General features: G+C 32.2%; 1 protein-coding gene across 3 annotated transcripts in view; it reads left to right on the forward strand.

Moving 5' to 3' along the window:
* EXOC6B (exocyst complex component 6B) overlaps positions 1-15129 on the forward strand; it is a 731430-nt gene that overhangs the window by 358710 nt on the left and 357591 nt on the right. For all 3 annotated transcript variants that reach the window (XM_007175516.2, XM_007175518.2, XM_057558141.1), the window contains exons 12-15: positions 10968-11039; positions 11741-11838; positions 13446-13551; positions 14426-14535. In XM_007175516.2, the coding sequence (XP_007175578.1) occupies positions 10968-11039; positions 11741-11838; positions 13446-13551; positions 14426-14535 (386 nt within the window). The remainder of the gene's footprint in view (positions 1-10967; positions 11040-11740; positions 11839-13445; positions 13552-14425; positions 14536-15129) is intronic.

Here is a 15129-nt window from a genome sequence, read left to right on the forward strand (position 1 = left end):
GTTTCATGGCTTGATTTTTACACATTTATGTAGTTACTACCACCTATTCTTATTGTCATTTAGGGTATGATTAAAGATCTCATTTTATTTTTTTTTGCAATAGTATATCCATTGTCCTAGGATCATTTTTTAAATGCTTTACTTTCCTCCATTGCATGGCGTGCTCTTACATAAAAAAATTATACAAAGATAACATGGTTATTAAAAGATAGTTAGGAAGTATTGATTATTAACAGTAACGAGTTTGGCCATGATCCCTGGCATGATTATTATTAGCTTTCTTATATGTAAATTTCAAGACCCCTTTTTCTGTGTATGAATACATGATATACAATATATATTTTAAGTAAAACATCCTGTATTTTTCATTTAATATCTAATGAATTTGTATTAGTTTTAATGTGCATTTGTATAATATTCCATTTTTAGGAATGTACCATTTTAAAAAATTAATTCACTTGATACACTTTTTAAAAAAGTTTTTTTAGGCTGTTATAAACATTGAAGTAAATATTTTTATTAACATATCCTTGCACATTAATTATACTTAGGATAACTTCTTAGATGTGAATTTAGTGAGTTAAAGGATCTGTATGTTTCTGAGGCTCTGGATGTATATTGCTAATTTGCTATACAAAAAGATTGAACCATTTAGCATCACTAAGCATCATCTGTTAGAATTCCTATTTCCCTATTCCTTTTATTCCGCAGAAAGTTACATTTAAAAACAAAAAGTCATTCCCAATATAATAATAATGTCAGAAATTATATGTCAGAAATTAATTTAATGTTTTTCTTTAATACTGATATTAAAAATCTCTTCACATCTTTTTAGTTATTTGTATATCTTCTTAGAATTTCCTGTTCCTATGCATTGCCTTTATTTTGTATTTTAATCGTTTTATTTTATATTTATTAGTAACACATGAACGTTAATGTTTAACATTAACTTTAATCTGAATGTTAATCTCTAGTCTGATATATAGGTTGTAAATATTTCCTTAGTTTCATGTGTTTCTAACCTTTGATTTTCTTTTCCATGGCTTTACAGACGTTTAAAATTTTTAATGGAGTTAAATTTATTGATCTTTAACCTTACTATTTATGTCTTCCTTATTCCAAATAAATGTAATTATTTGTCTATATTTAATTTTAGTATTTCTGTAGTTACTTGTTTAACATATAATTCACAAACTAAAAGTTTATTTTAGTGTTGTGTGTGAGGTTGGACTTTATTTTGAAAATGACTCATCACCTCCAATAACATTATTGTGATAATCTGTTGTTTTATTCAGCTCAGGTTACCATAATGAAATATATAGATTGGGTAGCTTAAACAACAGAAATTTATTTTCTCACAGTTCCAGAGGCTGAAAGTCTGAGATCAGGGTGCCATCATGGTTGGTTTCTGGTAAGGACCCTCCTGGGTTTCAGATGATCACATTCTCATTGTGTCCTCACATGGCCCTTCCTCAGCGTGTATTCTATTGTCTTCTCCTTTTATAAGGACACCAATCCCATCAGATTAGGACCTTACCCATATGACTTCATTTGACTATAATTATCTCTCCAAGGCTTCTTCTCCAAACAAGGCTACACTGGCACTAGGGCTTCAACATAGAATTTCAGGAGGAATGCAGCATTCAGTTCATAAATGTCCGTCCTTTCCCAACCTATTTTGAAGGCCGCCTTTATCATAATATGTTATATAAATACTAAGATCTGTTTCTAGGCTCTGATTCCTGCCCGCCCCCTTCCTTCTCTCTATATGTCTTGAACCAGTACAACACTGTTTTGATTATTACATCTGATATAGTATGCTTTAATTTCTTATACAACATATGTGTCCTATAAAATCCTCTTTTTAAATTATACTATTTATCTCCTTATTATTCTTCTAGGTTAATTTGAGAATCACTTTGTCACATCCCTTCCACCTCTTACCTCCCCCTAAAACTGACCTATAGTGTTAGTATGCAGTAAATCTGCAAATTTAAATGGAGATAATTGACGTATTTCAGCATCTGGTATTTTTCAACAGGAATATATGTATTTTTCTCACTTATTTGCTTTTATATCTTTTGGTAAAATATTTTATGTGCTCCCTATCTAAGTCCTATTTTTGGTATTTTATGGTTTATTTCAGGTAGTATTTTGAGGAAGGTTTGTTTCTGATTCATATTTATTAACTAGTATTACTGTCATTCTATGGGAGAGAAGTCCTTGATTTTGGTTGTTTATTTTATATCTGTCCATTTCCCTGATTTCACCAATTTTATTTTTTTCCTGGGAAAAGGTGTTTTTCTTTTAGAAAACTTAGATTTCTTCCAAACAATTTCTTTTTTTAAAGCAGTGGTTTTTCACATTTGAGAATGTGACAAATCTATAGGAGTCTCTCAGCAGGAAAATATACTCTTTTCCTCATCATGCAACCATACTTATTGTCATGAAGAATAGGACACTTTACAATGTGCTGATTAAAGTGTATATCTATGGAGAAAATTAATGGAATGTTTCCTTGTAGATCTACTGTATATTCTTTTGAACTGAAGAATAAATGACAAAAATACCTTTAAAAAAATAGTTTAGCATCAGTCTACAGAGGCAGAAAGAAATTAGTGGTCTCCTAGGGCTGGGAGTGGATACGAGGAATAAGCAGGTGATAGCTTAAGGGGCAGGGTTTCTCTTTGAGATGAAGAAAATGTTCTAAAATTGACTGTGGTTATGTTTGCACATATCTGCAAAAATATAAAAAAAACTAAAAACTGTTGAATTACATACTTTAAATGGGTGAGTAGTATGGTATGGGAATTGTATTTCACCAGAACCATTAAAATAGAACTCAACATCACATACATTTACTCACTGAACCATTTTTATCCATTATGAGACAAAATAGTTGATGCCACAGACACCAATTCTATTTTATGACACTATTTATCGTGTTACATTATCAGCAAGAAAGAAAAATAAGAACAACCTAAACATCAAAACAAATCTCAAAAGGAAACATTATATCTGAGTGGTTATTTTTTGTAAAAAATCTGTATATTTTTCTAACTTTCTGTGTCACTAATTAAAACTTTTTATATTTTCTGATTGAATTATCAGTCATTGCATAAATTGGAGACATTTTGAAAGATATAATATTCTCAATGCTGATTTCAAAACATGATAAAAATCTTATGCAATCTTATACAATCCATCTCACTTAGAATTCAAATTTAGCAGTACCTGTATATTAAAAGAATAATATGCTAATACAAAGAATTCATATCAGGAATGGTTTAATATTAGAAGATCTGTTAATATAATTGCTAGTATGACTGCCAATAAAATGATAAACAAATCATCTGATAATACTAGAAAGGTATTTTTTTATGATTTAAAATTATGGAGCAATGTAATTTGTGTGGCCAAAATTCCTCATGTTTTGTGGCTATTAAATATTGGACATTTTTTCTTATTATGTGATAGGCAGACAAGAAGAGTGTGTACTGTAATAGTGGGTTTTGTGTGTGTGTGTGTGATCGACTGATTGATTTTAACATCTTTATTGGAGTATAATTGCTTTACAATGGTATGTTAGTTTCTGCTTTATAACAAAGTGAATCAGCTATACATGTATATGGAATCTAAAAAAAAAAAAAGGTTATGAAGAACCTTGGGGCAGGACAGGGATAAAGACACAGACGTAGAGAATGGACCTGAGGACACAGGGAGTGGGAAAGGTAAGCTGGGACGAAGTGAGAGAGTGGCATGGACATATATATATACTACCAAATGTAAAATAGATAGCTAGTGGGAAGCAGCCGCATAGCACAGGGAGATCAGCTCGGTGCTTTGTAATAGTGGTTTTATACACATCCACATCCATACCCATCCCCCCCACACACACATATTTTAAATTTCTTTGAGTCAAAGGGTGTACTAAGCATATATGTCGTGTAGCTCTCTAACCAAATTGCTATTGAAATAACATGTAAGAAAAACTAAAAAGAGAAACACTGCAAAGTACCTCTATAGGCCAGAAGTTTTGAAAAATTTCTTTGAATTTAGAAAACAGATGGAATCAGAATAATGACTCAACCTGAGAAAAGAAAATATTACATTAAATATGGTGTAGAGGGTATTGTCAAAGTAGGAAACATTGTTCCAAATGGAATCTAGGAACACTCTAAATTCAGTCAACAAATGTTATGAGCAGGAATGAGGGTGGGAGAAATCTTAAGGGAAATTATTTAGAGGTCTACCTTCTAAAAATCTTGGCTAGACATCAGGTTACCCAATTCCTTTGGCCAACCTTACCATCAACATAAAGAGATGATAGCATGATTAGCGAAGTTCCCTAGTACTACTTTTTGAGCAAGGTGATTCAACTGCCCCACCCACCTACAAAGAGCCTGTAGTCAGTTTTTGGAAAACAGACTTAAAAGCTGCAGAGGGTGAAACCCATACCAGTTATACACACTAATCAATCTAGTCCTTCATTTCTAAACATAAGCAAATGCCGAGTCGTAGAATATTTGAGGAAAACCAATTACATCAAATAGAAGACAATAATAAACAAATTGCATAGCTATTCTTTAGCAAATACAAATAACTCATGGACTAGGAGATAAATTTATAAAGTAATAATTATTTCTCATTTTAGGAATATAGGAAGCTAGGTCATTCATAGCAGCTGTTCAGCTTGAAACAACTAAAAGTACTGCTTTATGTACTGCATATAAGATGTTGTTTAAGTCTAGAGTGCTTAGTAAGGTTATTAAGGAATTACCAGGCCAAATCCAGGGGAGATTGAGAGTCCAGAGGTCCAGAAAGATAGACTTAAACACTTAAGCTTCATTTGCCTTGAGGTTACTTGTTAGTCCAGGCAATTTGTACTCAGATTTGATAGTCTCTTGGGCCTATCTGGGGTGGAGAGTCTAATATGGTGCCTTTTCCCACATTAAGCTGGAAAGACCTATTGTTTTCAGGTTAAGATTGAATCAGAAGTGAATAAAAAAGCAGTCAAAATTCTTCCCTTAAAGAAATCTTCAGGTCTAGGGAGTTTTTTCTTGAATTCCTATCTTACATACACTCTTGGAGAATAGAAAAGAGGAAACACCAACTCATTTTATGAGGTGTGTGTAATCTTGATAATGAAGCCAGATGAGGATAGTACAAGAACTCATAAACTCATAAATATACAGGCTCATTCATAAATATAGATCAGAAATCTTAAATAAAATATTAGAAAGCAGAATTCAGCAGTTTACAAAGAACATTAATATGTTGAGTTTATCATAGCAAATGCAAGCTTAGTTCAATATTACAAAGTCTATTAATATAATTTAATGAATTAATAGATTAAAGGACAAAAATTATGTAATAATTTCAATAGATACAGAAAAACATTTAAAAAACACACCATAAATTCATGGTAAAATCTCTTAGTAAATTGAAAACATACAAGAATTTCTTTAAACTGATAAAAATCTATCCTCAAAAACCTATAATAAGTATCATATTTAATTACCATCACTCCTATTTTGTATTGTATTTGAAGTCGTACTTAGTGTTGTAAAGATAGAAACATAAATAAATTAAAAAATACACCTTTGAAAGGAAGAAAGAAAGTTGTCATTTTTGCAGATGATATATTTTTGTACATTGAAAATTCAAAGAATTTACAGAAAATTTATTACAATTAATGGAAGAGGTTAGCATGTTCTCTGATACAAAATCATTATGCAAAATCAATTGTCATTTTATAAACCAGGAATAAAAGTTGAAAAGTTAAAATTTTTAAAAGATAAAATTGATACAATAGCATACATTAAAAGTAGTAGAAATATATCTAGCAAAATGTGTTCAAGACCTCCATGGAGAAAGTTCTAAAATGTTTTTGAGAGAGGAAAAGGAATTAAAGAGGACCTAAAAAAACTTGAAATAGCATGTTCATTGATTGGAAGAGTTATTATTGTAGATATCTGTTTTCTTAAAATTGATCTATAAATTTAATTCAGTGGCAGTCAAAATCTCAATAATCTTATTTTTGGGAGGATGAGTACCTTTGCAATCTGATTGTAATATTTTTAAGCCAGTACAAAAGCCAGGAACAGCTAAGAGACTCCTTAAGACTGAGATAAGGTAGGTGGGTTTTCTCTACTGGATATCAAGACTTAATTTAGAAATCTTATTAAATGAGTACCAGACACTCCGGTACTGTCATTGGATAGATAATGAAACAGAATATAGGGCCTCCAAAAAAGATCTTTGATATTTATAAAAGAGATAGTATTGCAGGTCAGTGGGTGGAGAACAGACATTTCAATGAATAGTACTAGGACAATTGACTATCAGTATGGGGGAAATAATATACCAAAAAATGAGTTTCAGGTTGATAAAATATCAAAATATAAAATGTAAGGCCATAAATCTTTCAGAAGATAGTATAAGAGAATATCTTTATGATTTAGGATAGGGAAGGAATTCCTAACTAAAAAACCAAAGGCACTAACCATAAAGGAAAAGATTCATACATTAAATATTAAGCTACTTTAAAACTGTAAGAAAAAAACAATAAAACGAAAGATAGATAAAATAAGCTATATGATGAGAAATGATGTTTTCAACACAAAATCAGCAAAGAACTAACATAAAATATATAAAAATTTCACTGTTCATCCTGACAATAGAGACAGACATCTCAATAGAAAAAACAAGCAAAAGATTTAAACAGGTACTTCACTAAGGAAGGAATTCACTTGGCTGAGAAACATGAAAGGTGCTCAACTTTAGTGCATCATTGAAATGCAAATTAAAACCAAATGAGATAACATTATGTAAGAATTAATAACACAAATGTTGATAAGGATATGAAGTATTCAGAACCCCTTTGAAAAAAATTAGCATCATTTAAATTTGAAGATCTTCATGAACCAGAAATTCTTTTCCGAACTCTATTCCCTTGAGAAACTTGCCCTAATGCACCATAATACACATGCAAGAATATTCATTCCAGCATTGTTGAATTTTCAAAATTAGAAATGACTTAAATATCCATTGGTGATAAAATGAACAATCTGGGTTAAACTCCTAACATGGAATATTACACAGCATGAAAATGCCCACACTATAGCTATATACAGTAGCATGGATGAATTTCACAAGTATAATGTTGAATTATAAAAGCAAGACAGAAAATTATACATACAGATTTTTTCCACTTATATAACATTGAGAAAGAAAATATTGAGTAAGACTGAGTATTTAGATGGTTACAAAGCAATGAAATTAAGAGAATGAACTGGCAGGCATATGTGATAAAGGCCTGGTACTGAAAATATATAGAGAACTCTTAACACTCAACAGTAAGAAAAAAATTAAAAAACGGGCCCAATTAAAAAACAGACAAAAGTTCTGAACAGATACCTCACCAAAGAAGATATTCAAATGGCAGGAAAGCATACAAAAGATGCTCGACAACATATGTCCTCAGGGAATTACAAATTAAAACAAAAATGAGCTACCACCACACACCCATTAGAATGGCTAAAATACTGACAACACCAAATGCTGAAGAGAATGTGGAACAGCAGGAACTCTCATTGTTGATGGGACTGGAAAATGGTACAGCCAGCTTAGAAGAGAGTTTGGCAGTTTCTACAAAATGAAACATACTCTTATTATATGATCCAGCAAGTACACTCTAGGTATTTGCCAAATGAGTTGAAAACTTATGTTAACACAGAAACCTGCCTACTCATGTTTATAACAGCTTATTCATAATTGCTAAAACGTGGAAGCAACCAAGATGTCCTTTAGTAGGTGAATGGATAAACAAACTCTGGTACATTCTTATAATTGAATATTTATTCAGTGGCAAAAAAGAAATGGTTTATCAATCCACAAAAAGACATAGAAGAAAGTTAAATGCATATTGCTAAGTAAAAGAACCCAATCTGAGAAGGCTATATACTTATATGATTCCAACTATATGACATTCTGGACAAGGCAAAATTATGGAGACAGTAAAAAGATCAGAGTTGCCAGGATTTGGGAGAGGGGTGGAGGGATGAATAAGTGGAAGACAGGGAATTTTTAGAACAGTGAAACTATTCTCTACGATATTGTAATGGTGGAATATGTCATTATACATATGTTAAAACCCATAGATTATATAACACAAAGAGTAAACTCTACTGTAAACTATGGACTTCAGTTACTAACAGTGTGTCAGTATTGGTTCATCAACTGTACCAAATGTTACCACACTAATGCAAGATGTTATAATAAGGGAATCTGTGCATGAATTTCTGTGTGAAGGGTTATATGGGAACTCTGTACTTTCTGCTCAATTTATCTGTAAATGCAAAACTGCTCTAAAAAATAAAGTTTATTAAGTTAAAAAATACAAAGAAGCAAAAAGTGAAGGAAATACATGGAAATGATTATCATAAATGTCATGATAATGTTTTCCTGAGTGGAGAGGAAAGAAGTTGTTTTGGAGCTTCTGGCATGCTGGTGCTATTTAGTTTTGTTTGCCTGGTAAAATTGTACATATACGTTATATTTATTATTTTCTTTATGTATACTGTATTCACAATTTTAGAAAACGTGGTAAGGAGGAAAAGGAAGGAAGCAAGCCACAGAAGGATAGAAATCAAAGATAAACATTGCTTTCTTGGAAATTTATGACTACCATAATAGAGAAATTTAATTCAAAGATTAAATAGATAAAATTGCATATCATTCGGTGATCAGGAAGACAAAATCAAATATATATCCCAAAATATAGAGTGAAGACACAAAGAGATGGAAAATATGAATGGAAAGTTAAGGAACATGAATAATTGATGTAGATTTTTGGTTGTATCTAATAGGAATTTAGAAAGAAAGTACAGTCACAAAGCAGGGGACTGAAGTAATTAAATAAAAGAGGGAAATTTCTCTGCATTAAAGAAAGACTAGATTATTACAGTTGAAAGGATGCATTTTTTTTGGTCAGGCAGGGTAAATTAGGGCAGACAGTTTTCTCGCATCTGAAATTGTGTATTTTAGTTTGAGTGCAAAAGAAAAGCATTTCCAAACACATGAGGGTTCAAAGTTTACTTTTCACCCATCCTGTCTTACTGGTGTTTTACCAAAAATGAAAAAGAAATTCTAAATACAAGATGGGATGGGAGTAAATAAATGTGTGCAAAAATGAGAGTAAAACTCCTAGATAATTTTAAATAACTGATTGTTTGATTATTTGTAAAGTTTATGCTATTAAGAATCCCTAAAAGAGGAGAGGCTTAATGTTTAAAACATTTTTTAGATGAAAACCCCAGATTATTTCAAATAAACAGTGGGCAGGGCTTCCCTGTTGGTGCAGTGGTTGAGAATCCGCCTGCCAATGCAGGGGACACAGGTTCGAGCCCTGGTCTGGGACGATCCCACGTGCCGCGGAGCAGCTGGGCCCGTGAGCCACAACTACTGAGCCTGTGCGTCTGGAGCTTGTGCTCTGCAACAAGAGAGGCCACGATAGTGAGAGGCCCACGCACCACGATGAAGAGTGGCCCCTGCTCGCGGCAGCTAGAGGAAAGCCCTTGCACAGAAACGAAGACCCAACACAGCCAAAAATAAATAAATAAATAAATTTATTAAAAAAAAAAAACAGTGGGCAGAAAGTATATAACTTATTAATAACCAGTATAAGATAATTTGAAAAAACTGATCCAATGAAAAACAGGAAAGGATACAAAAAAGAAAGAAGAAATCATTGAAAATAGAAAACTTAAAATAAGATGGCTAGAATAGGTCCAAATTTGTAAGTATTCATGAGAAATGCCAGAGTTGGAAAGTATTATAGTTTGGTTACTAAGAGAGATTCATACATTAAGATTACACAGAAAGATTGAAAATAAAGAATGGGGAGCAAAAAGGACAATATTCTTCAAGAAAATTGGATTGAAGTTAAAGACCATTAAATGGGAGAAGAGAGGAACATTTGTTTTGATACTATTTTTAACCCACCCAAAAGACAATAACCCATTTACTGGGGACAAGCAAGCATCAGTATGTATATAAACAAAAACTGTTAAGTAGTAGGAAAAGAAACCAAGGGACCACACCATTGTGGGAGAATTCAACACTCCTCCTTCAGGAACTGAGCAATTAAGTAGAGGGCAAGTAATCAAACTATAATTAAGAGAATTTGAATATCAAAATCACTGAAAAATAGTGCCATATACATCTTTGTAGCTTGCCCACAGAAGGTATTGCCTGTGTCATTTCAGTTTTCAAATTTGTTGATAAGAGATTATACATGGACTTTATTTGTAATTTGTATTTTCCTCTGTATTTATGTTTGTTTTTGTATTCTTTGTATAGTTTTGTTTTCTCTTTGTTGTTTAATTGGACTTACCTGTGATTTGTCTATTTTATTGATTTTATGTTTAACTTGAGCTTTTGGTTTCATTGATCAAATCTTTCATGTCTTCTCTATGTCATTAATGTCTGCTTTTTATTTTATCAGTTTTGTTCTCTCACTTACTTATGGTTTATTTTGGCTTTTTTGGCCTAGCTTCATGAGTTGAGTGCTTAGTTTGTTTATTTTAAATCTTTTATGTTTTCTAATGTTCACATATAAAGATGTAATTTGTTTTTAAAATGGCGTTAGCTGCATTCCATAGGTTTTGATATGAACTATTTCATTGCTGTTCATTTTAAAATACTCTGCAATATCAATTTTGATTTCTTCTTTAACCAAACAGTTATTTAGAAGTGTGTTTTTAAATTTCCAAGTGTTAAAAATGTAGATCATGGATTATTGGAGTCTTTACTCACTCTTCCCTGGCTGAATCTGGTGTTACTTTAAACCAGGAAGGTTTTCCAGAGAGCCTGTACCAGGTGCAGCATTAAGCAGTTGAGTAAATCAAAATTTACTTTTATTTTTCATAAACGTGTTTTTCCTCATTGTCTTTTATTTCCTTTAGTCTTACTGCTCTGATCCAAACCTCGTGTTAGATTTGAAGAACCTCATTGTGCTTTTTGCTGACACACTTCAGGTTTGTGGTTTATGTTTACACAGACTTATCTAGATGAGTGTTTCATCAGCTCTAAATCATTTCATTATCTATCTAAGCTTGAGTAAGTAACTTTTAGTTTTTAGTTGTGTTTCTTCTTTTCCTAGAGCTAGATCTTTTTATCTCTTTGTAGCATTTCCTGGTCATCACCTTGACCGTTTATGTTCTCATAAATTGTTCTCATCCCCCTTTTTTTCTCCAGGCAAATCAATTAATTGAACTCACTACCTTAGTTCTTCAAAATGTCCTTAATTCAGATATAATGTCTGAGTGATTTTGGAGTTTCTTAACTACTATTTTAAATAATGAACCACATATTATATCCAATAGAATAGCATTAGAAGTGGGTGAGATTGGTGGCATTCTCATTTTCTCTCCCTATTCCTGAAGGTTGCTAAGAGTTACAGAAGGAGTTGTAGGGAAAAGTTAGCTGACATTTATACCCAGTGTATATTAATTTTAATGTCCATCTTTTAATTTTTTTCTGACTGGCTTATATTGGTATATATCTTTTAATTCTTGAGAATGAACACTAGATATTAGGTGGGAATGAAAGATTTTTCTTATCATGATTTTATTTAAATTGTTGGCCAAAGAACAAAAATATCTTTCCGTGCCTAATCTCTCATGTTGCTTAAAAAAATCACCTTATGAAATGAAGCTATTTTCTTATTTTGTTTCAGGTGTATGGTTTTCCTGTAAATCAGCTTTTTGACATGCTGTTAGAAATCAGAGATCAATATAGTGAAACTTTGCTAAAGAAGTGGTCAGGTATTTTCAGGTGAGAAATTGTCTATAGTTTGTGTGTGTGTGTGTGCGTGTGCGCGTGCACGTGTGTGCATGCATGTGTGTACACACGTCTTTATACATAAAGTTTTTCAGATGTAATAAGCAACAAGTATATGTGGCTTATTTTTTCTAGCTCTGATCCCAGTTATGATTAAGAATTCAAGTAAGGTGTAGTGGTGTCCCAAATAAAGTTCCCGAGATATCCAGTCTCAGTATATTAGTACCTACTATGTGAGGAGTCCCCAGATCCCATTTTGGCTTTTTTGTTTCCATGAATGAGTGTCATATACCTTGGTTCATACCAACCAGATCACTTTGTGTCTTCTTAATCTGTTCTTTGATTTTCTCTTTGAGGATCATGCCCAGTCTGTGTCTCACTTGTAAGGTAGTGGCTTTTGAGCCCTTTCGAGTAATTTAGTTTTTTTGGAACTTTTTTGAAGACTCACTCATGTGATTCCTCATCTTCTTTCTTCTCTTATACCCAGAGAAGAGATCTATTACAATCCAGTATTTGAAGCATATTATTTAAATAGTTACTGCAACATGCATACAACAATAAGAAAATTATTGTATTACACCTCCACTTACAAATGTTTCCTTGCTCTGTTTTCCTGGCACACAACTCATGTCAGCTCACTTGTTTCTTCTCCTTTTGAACCTTTACTCCTTAAAGTGATCTTTCTGCTTACTGTAAGACCTCTTCCCCAGATCAGCTTACTCTACTTTCAGGTTCTTATAGCTTTAAGATATTACATTGTCCCTTTAATCTTACTCTTCACATTTTATGAACATGTCTCTGATAATCATGTCGTGCAACTCATTTATATATTAATATAAACATTTGTGTTTCTAAAAGCCCGGTTTATTAATGATACAGTTTTATTTAGAGGAGGATTATCTCTTGAAAATTAGTAACGTGATATATCCATGGTTTTAAGAGCATCTGATTTGATGCCTTCAGTAAATTTCTTTTTTGATTTTGGTAGTATGGTTTTTGCTTTTAGAGAACCCCCAGTCCAGTTAAGGAGGTGGAACCTATGGATGAAGAAAAAGTCATTCTTAATATAGAGCAGTAGATGAAGTAAATGAACATAATTTGGATTTATTATAGAACTTGCTTTTCCTCATCTGCCAGTTTTGAAAGTTAGATCTAGTACAGAATTAAAGAACATAATCAAAAATGTCTTATTTTTTTAAAAAAGCAAATAAAACCTCTTTGCCTTCTCCAGAGCTCACATTCTTTTATTATTTACTTCTCACTTGCCTTAAGGCTTCAACATGTTGCCTTAAAATTTTCTCTCTGACCTGTAAATCTCAAATACTGTGAGGTCATGTTTATAATTGTGTTCCATTTGTTTTAGAATGTAATTTTCCTTCTGTCTTTTTTTTTTTTTTTTTTTTAAGATGTCCTTACCTGAGACCAAATAGCTGTATTGTAAAAGGAATAGATTAGGGACTGGGAAACATTTATTTTGGGTTGTGGTGGATATACAACTCTTGGAGCTCACCTGAAAATTATTTGTGATCACTATAGTGATTAACTAACCCTTCTTTCCTTTTTCCCTCCTCCCTTCCTTTCTTCTTTTATTTTTTTTATAGAAACATACTTGATTCTGACAACTACAGTCCTATACCAGTAACAAGTGAAGAGATATATAAAAAGGTGGTAGGACAATTCCCATTCCAAGATACAGAGCTGGAAAAGGTAAGGAACACTTTAAAATAAACTTCTCTGATTTGGCATCCCCTTAAAGCTTTCTTTGTATCAGTCTCATTAAAGGCATAACTTCTAACTCAATGGGTTAGAAATCTAGAACACCTTCAAAGGATGATTTTTGGGCTTAGAAGGGCTTAGAAGAACAGAAGTTCCTGTTTGGGGAATCAGTAAATGGCTTTGGGGTATTGTCACCTCTGAAGTGTTTGGGGGATTTCTGGAAGTGTTCCATTTTGGCTTACACTTTCAAATACTTGCTTTTATTATACTTTTAGGACATTTTATCCCCAAAACATACAGTAGAATTTACCATGCTACATAACTGTATTGGTTTTGACAGTGCATTGAGTCATGTATGTACTACTACAATAATGATACAGAACAGTTCCATGATTCCAAAAAATTCCCTCATGCTACACCTTCTTAATCAGTTCCTCCTCTAACCCCCAGCCTTTGCCAACCACCAGTCTTGTTGCTATCCATCACTTTTGCCTTTTCTAGAATGCCTAATAAATGGAATCCTATAGTATGTAACCTTTTGAGACTGGCTTCTTTCACTGAACATAATGCTTTTGAGATTCATCTAAGTTGTTACATGTATCAATAACTCATTACTTTTTATTGCTGAATATGTATCACAATTTATTTATCAGGTTTTGGAGGGCATTTGAATTACTGTTTATTTAATTTAATCTTATTCTTTTTAGTATCAGAAAACTTTCACAATTTTTTTTTTTTTAATTTGAGGTTGTTAAGCAGGCAGTTCACAGTGTGGAAGAAAATTTCTTTTGCATTTTAATTAATTCATAAGTATTTTCAATGTATGCTGGTTTGTGACTTGGCTTTCATTAATTCTTGCTTACAGCAACCATTTCCAAAAAAGTTTCCATTCTCTGAATTTGTGCCAAAAGTTTACAACCAAATTAAAGAATTTATCTACGCCTGTCTGAAGTTTTCAGAAGATCTTCATCTAAGGTATAGTATGAAACAATGGAAATACAACAGGTAGTGAGATTATGGCTCCATATGCATAAATATTCTGGAATACTTTTGATGTTCCCTTAGCTCTTATTTTGAAAGTCTTAATATTAGCCCTTTACAGTGTGGCACTGCTATATTTATATGGTCATGGTGAAAAAGAAAGTTGGAAACTCTTGAATAATTTCTTTTTGTTTATATTATTTACTTTATTCTCTGCTATTTTCTTTACAGATTTGCATTTCAACACTTTCTATCTAGTGAGAATTCACTAGAAAAGAGTAGTATAATATACTAGTTTTTACATTCTGTTTGATGAAATTTTAAGGCCCGTAGGGGAGTAGCATGTAAAATTCTTTGGAAATACCATTCTTTCCAAATATTCTCTGGACTTGTTAAAGGAATTCATATCTCCTTTAAGTTTAATTATTTCACTAACGTATATTGAGCCTATTTATATACCAGATGCATCCTGCTTTTTGGGGATGCAGAATTAACAGACACAGTTTTTTGCCCTTAGATATCATCAATATTTACTGAGGATAATAGACATGAAAATAGACAGTTAAAATATACCATGGTGAGTGTTGT

Source organism: Balaenoptera acutorostrata, chromosome 12 (assembly GCF_949987535.1).
Source record: "Balaenoptera acutorostrata chromosome 12, mBalAcu1.1, whole genome shotgun sequence".
Lineage (NCBI taxonomy): Eukaryota > Metazoa > Chordata > Mammalia > Artiodactyla > Balaenopteridae > Balaenoptera > Balaenoptera acutorostrata.